Source organism: Electrona antarctica (genome assembly GCF_951216825.1).
Source record: "Electrona antarctica genome assembly, chromosome: 6".
In the NCBI taxonomy this organism is placed as follows: Eukaryota; Metazoa; Chordata; class Actinopteri; order Myctophiformes; family Myctophidae; genus Electrona; species Electrona antarctica.
The window spans coordinates 14,720,443-14,726,629 of NC_136811.1; the positions used below are offsets into that span (position 1 = coordinate 14,720,443).

A 6,187-nucleotide genomic window follows, 5' to 3' on the forward strand; every position below is an offset into this window, starting at 1 on the left:
GTTTAAGTGTTGAAGTGTCCCTGAGCAAGACACTGAGCCCCTAACTGCCCCCAGAGGCCTCCGTATTAATAGCACCCACTGCTCCTAATGGTTAGCATTGGGTAAATTCAGAGGGCGCTTTTCACATGTGCCAAATGTACAGTGACAACAAATACCCCAAATGAGTGAGGACTAAATCATAACATAAAACAAAAGTAACGGTTTTGGACATACATATATTTTTGAAGGTTTCCGCCCAACAGGGACAATATTGTTTCTGGACAATAGTTCATTTACAGTTCAATTATTTTGTAAAAACAAAAATAACAGTGGAGGTAAAAAGGCAAGGTCCAAGGCAACTCTGTTCAGTTCAAGTAGAAAATCCTTTATTCCATAAAAAGTAGACCTACGTGTTTTGGCCTGAGGCCTTCATCAGGGGACTGGTGGAGGCCTCATGCCCAAACGCGTAGGTCTACAAGCGTTTCTAACTCTTGCTTTTCATGGAATAAAGGATTTTCTGCTTGAACTGAACAAAGTTGCCTTGAACCTTCTTTGCGTTCACCACCTTCATTGTTTTCCACCGTGATTTCTTTACAAAGAAATTGAACTTTAAAAGAACTCTTGTCCTGAAAAAAAAGAAAAGAAAAGAAAACTCTCCAAAGAGCATCTGTTTACAGTTTTCTATATTTAAGGACCCACAACGCATTTCTTCTTCTTTTATCTGATCAGGGACAATATTGTGTTTAGACTGTAGCTTATGTTGGCTTACTCTGTCCTACTCACAGTTCAGAGCGCTCTCCCCATTGGTCAGATCGTAGCAGGAGCCAATCAGAAGGCCTGCAGTCTGATGCACACAGTCTGTTACCCCGGTGATACTGCTGTGATTGGTCAGTCTGGATACAGCCCCTGTGTTAATTGGCCAGATGTTAATATCACCGTTCACTGTACGCGCACGTACACACACACACACACACACACGCACGCACGCACGCACGCACGCACGCACGCACGCACACACACTTGCTCGCTTAATTTGAATTGACAGTTAAACAAGTAACATTGAAAGAGTGAAATCTTAAGTCTTATAATTTATGCCTTGACTTCGATTATTCTTTGCAGCAATAAATACAATAAACTTGCAGACACTACAACACAGACCATCAGTTCATCAAACAATACAGCATAATTTATGTATGATTTACTTCCTTATGGGTTCAGAAAACATTGACTTTTCCATACAGACAGGCTTCCAATTACTGTAGAAATGCAGCAGCACTTTGCAAGTTGCTTGGCATTAGAGTCCTGCCCCACACACGCACACGCACACACACACACAGAAATCCAAACACACTCAATGTCTTGTTCTTAATTATGTCTGTGTCACACACACACACATGCACGCACACACGCACATACAAAATCATTCTCCTCCCACGTGAACAATCGTCCCACTCCCTCCCCCCGTGCGGCCCGTGGCGCCGCAGACTCACCGGTTCTCCAGTGGAGTATCCGGACGCAGGCTCGCCCGTGGGCCACAAACACGCGGTCGCCCCGGGGACTGAGGGCCAGGCGGGCTCCTCCCCCGCAGCCGGTGACCTGGGCCGTCCAGTGGTGCAGCAGGCGGAGGGCCTCGTGGTCCGAGTAGAGGCACTCCCACACGGACACCCCGCCGTCGGCCGAGCCGCTGAACACCAGCGGGCCCTGACACTGTGGAGGAAGGAACGGGTCCCACAGGGGACACATCGCAGTTGTCATGGAGATAGGACACTTGGAGCTTGTGCAGATGTGCAGTGTGTGAGTGTGTGAGTGTGTGGGTGTGTGGGTGTGTGGGTGCGTGCGTGCGTGCGTGCGTGCGTGCGTGCGTGCGTGCGTGCGTGCGTGCGTGCGTGCGTGCGTGCGTGCGTGTACAACTCTTTTAAAGCCCCTGCTTTAAAATGTGTGTGAGAATACAAGGGAGAATTCTGCTTATGAGCCATGTACGGCTCATGTTTGTGTGTGTGTGTGTGTGTGTGTGCGTGTGTATGCATGAGAGAGAGAGAGAGATTGTTTGAACACACCATGTGTTCAAACAGATCAGGTGTGTATGTATATGTATTTATTTGTGTAAATGTACATTTGAAAACTGTGTGTGCGTGCGTGCGTGCGTGCGTGCGGCTTCGTGCATGTGTTCATGCCACTCCAGGTCATAAATGGATTTGGGGCTTTTGCATGATCAACAACCGTACGTACGTACAGTACATGTGCTTTGATGATTGCAAATTGCAAAATATGTGCATATGCAGCCCCGGCTTTCAATATCCATAAAAACCCTTTCCTCGCTCGCAAATTGGCTGAGCCGCTGCACTGCAAACATCACGACACATATCTTTGAAAGCAGTAAACAAGGAACGTCTGCTTGAAGATAAAAGTGGAGCAATAAAGCCGTTTGATTCCTTGAGAAAGGAAAGAATTTCTTTCTCTCTTTTCTTTTTACCTACTGTAAGTCCTTGCAAACCACCAAAAAATAATTAGGTGTTTTAAAGCGGCTTAAGGGACTCCTCCTAACACGCGGAAATACGTTGGCTGGCTGGCAGATTTCTGGCTTTCTTCCTCATAATAGAGCTAAAAAAATTGGGCCGTCACTAGTGTGTGTGTGTGTGTGTGTGTGTGTGTGTGTGTGTGTGTGTGTGTGTGTGAGAGTGAGTGAGGGGGAAGAAATGCTGATGACACACAAAATTAAGTATGGTTAAGGGTGCCGTGGTGACTCATTTAGTACACTTTACTGTACCATACAGACACACCAGAGTTGTATTCAACATCCCTACTCCCTCTCTCCAGTGGTGTAAAGTAACTAAGTACATTTACTCAAGTACTGTACTTGAGTTACAACTTTTGAGGTATTTGTACTTTGCTGGAGTATTTCCAATTTTCAATACTTTTACTTCTACTCCACTACATCTCAGAGGCAAATATTGTACTTTTACTCCACTACAACTATTTGAAAACTTTACTTAGTTACTACCGGTATTTAGTTCCATCTCGAAAGTGATGGAAAAAATAGTCTATGAACAGGTTGAAAAGTATCTTGCCACTAACAAATTATTGTACGAGTTCCAATCTGGCTTCAGAACATCCCACTCCACTGACACATGCCTTCTCTATTTAAGCGACCACATCAAACAAGAGGTGGACGCTGGCAAATACTGCGGCATGGTCATGCTGGACCTCCAAAAGGCTTTTGACACCGTGAACCACTCCATACTGGTTAACAAGCTAAAAGCAATTGGTTTCGATAGCACATCAGTGAGCTGGATGCAATCCTACCTGGAGGGGAGAGAACAGATGGTGGAAGTGAACGGAACACTGTCCCCCCCCCTCCCAGTGAGCTGTGGCGTTCCACAAGGAAGCATACTAGGGCCTCTACTGTTCCTAATATATGTAAACGACATGACTTCAGCCTGTGACTGCAACTTGTTCCTGTTCGCAGATGACTCAGCACTGCTGGTCTCGGACAGGGACAAACTGCAGGTTGAAAATGCCCTCAGCTCTGAACTCGGTAGAATCTGCACCTGGCTCGCTGATAACAAACTATCTTTACACCTGGGAAAAACTGAATCCATTCTCTTTGGCTCTATTAGTAATCTCAGCAAGGCAAATGGCTTCTTGGTTAGAGTGGGTGACAATGTTATCACACGTAAAGATGAAATTACCTACCTAGGTTCCATCCTGGAGGCTAATCTTTCCGGTGATAAAATGGCCACCAACGTAATCAAAAAAGTCAACCATAGAACAAGATTCCTCTACAGGATCTCCTCACTGGTCAACAAAAACACCTTGAAGACCTTAACAGGAGCCCTTGTACAGGGTTTCTTTGACTATGCATGCACCTCCTGGTACCACAGCACCTCAAAGGCCCTTAAAACCAGGCTCCAGACTTCCCAAAACAAACTGGTCAGGCTCCTACTTGATCTAGCCCCCCGAACCCACCTCACCCCTGCCCACTTCGACAGGCTGGAATGGCTTAGGGTCGACGACAGAGTACAGCAACTTGCAATGGGTCTGGTCCACAAGATTCGATACACCACCAAGATACCCATGTACCTGTCTAGATACTTCCTTAATGTTAACGAAGTCCACACCCACAACACCAGAGGGAGTGCAACGAACCATGTACAACCCAGATTCGGCACAAACAAGGGACTAAATTCTTTTCGCTCCTATGCCACCAAAATGTGGAACGCCCTACCAACTGTCATTAAGACATGCGAATCCCTTGACTCCTTCAAAACCGCTCTCAAAGGGCACCTACGGATGGCTGCAATTCGAAACTGGCCCCCGTAAAATCTGAATCCCCCCCCGCCCCCCCCCTTTTTCCCCTCACTGTATATATTTCTTTTCCCTTTTTACCTCCTTTTTGATAAATTCCTGTTCTGTCTATAGAAGTGTCTATTTGTACGTCTCTAAATGTTTTGATGATTTGAACATGGTGGACCCTGTTGGAAACAAGTGTAATGCTTAATTGGGTCGTCCACTCACAGTTAACAGCCTTTGTATTGAGTTTGTGCTTGAAATGTACTGTAATTCTGCAAACTGTTAATAAATTCTTCAATCAATCAATCAATCAATTTACCGAGTACTTTTTCCACCACTCTCTTCATCATAGCGTCAAAGAAAAAAGAAAACCACATTTTTTCTGGGGGGGCTTTGCGACCATAGCAGATCTACAAGTTTAGAACGCATTGTGTCTAGAGTAGGGATGCTCCGATCAGGTTTTTTGGGACCGATCCCGATCCCCGATTGTTTTTCTCATGATCGGCCGATACTGATACCGATATTGTGCGTAAGGGGGAAAAAAAATATATTTCCAAAATTACTATATGTCAAAACCCACGTCAAAACTGTTTCTGTGTCTGAGGAGGAAGGGGAGAATGTTTAAGCCTATCACAAAGATGCAAAATGATATTATACTATATATCTGATTGACATTTATCAGATATATATACACTTAAATGGTGGAAAAGATCGGTTTCTCCAGATAGGGTAAATTGCAGATCACCGATCAAGTCCTTTTTGGCCGATCCGGCCGATCACAGATCGATGGCCGATTAACGGAGCATCTCGCATTGTGGGCTTGTAGATCCACTATTTTCAGAGAAAAGATTAGGTGAACTCCAGTTAATGAAGTAAGGTTTAAGTGGTTAAAAAAAACAGAAACCTAAAACGGACATAAATCCTATCCTGAAGACGTCTGAGAGCCACTGCTTTAACCCATTCAGGCCTGACGTCGAAATAAAAAAAAAAAGGTTTTCTAAATCATGACAATTTTCGGAAAGATTTGAGGCACATTTTAACGATTTTTCAAAAATAGCAGACCTACAAGTTCATAGCGCGCCACTCGGTGGCGCGCTATGAGCTTGTAGATCTGCTATTTTTCAATAGCTAAATTATAACAATGTTTAAAACACCAAAAGGGGTTCCCGCCCAAAATGGGTTAATGGTTAATGTGGTTAAACGCTAACGTGACATGGATGCGTTCCAGGTCTCAATGGACTAAGCGAGCATAAATAAGCATTGAACACGAGCAGCTAAGCTGCTCTGCATGGGGACAGACAGATGGCTGTGTGACCCCACCCACCTGGATGGAGGTGACCGCCTCCTGGTGAGCATTGATTGATTGACAGTTCTCCAAGGTGCGCCAGCTCCAGGCTTGAACTTTGCCGGCGTCTGTGGAGCGAGGCCGAAGGTTCGACACGGGAGAGAGAGAGAGAGAGCGAGAGCATTAGTGAGGGGGGAGGGGATTATGTGGGGTAGAGCCCAACAAATATATCCACGTGAGCCGATATTGGCCTACAATATACTATCATTGGCTATCACAGATACAGCGTGTGTTGTCCGATATTCAGCAATATGTTAACATATCTAACCTATTTTGTTTCGTATTTAGATATTTTATGTTATAGCGTTGCTGTCAGGAAGACACCTTTTATCTCCATACTTTAGATTTTTTTGTAAATGAATTTGTCATGCTACAGTAGTCACATATAAGTTGCAAGAAATAGCAGATCTACGAACTATTTTTTAATTTGAATCGTGAAAAGTAACAGTTTTGGACTTCCGAGAGCAACAGTATACATTAGCATTTATAAAAGATTGTGTCCATATTTGCATGTGCATGTTCTCCCCGTGTAGGTACCCTCACAAAAAACATGCAGTAATCCTGGTCTCTAAA

General features: G+C 44.6%; 2 protein-coding genes across 3 annotated transcripts in view; one reads left to right on the forward strand and one right to left on the reverse strand.

The window, feature by feature from the left end:
* The window catches only part of LOC306924684 (uncharacterized protein), a 67,949-nt gene that overhangs the window by 20,989 nt on the left and 40,773 nt on the right, over positions 1-6,187 (forward strand). The window lies entirely within an intron of this gene.
* Positions 1-6,187, reverse strand: part of LOC306924683 (uncharacterized protein) — a 34,475-nt gene that overhangs the window by 4,144 nt on the left and 24,144 nt on the right. For both annotated transcript variants that reach the window (XM_079503276.1, XM_079503277.1), the window contains exons 8-10: positions 5,594-5,682; positions 1,470-1,686; positions 763-885 (exon numbers count right to left, since the gene is read on the reverse strand). In XM_079503276.1, the coding sequence (XP_079359402.1) occupies positions 763-885; positions 1,470-1,686; positions 5,594-5,682 (429 nt within the window). The remainder of the gene's footprint in view (positions 1-762; positions 886-1,469; positions 1,687-5,593; positions 5,683-6,187) is intronic.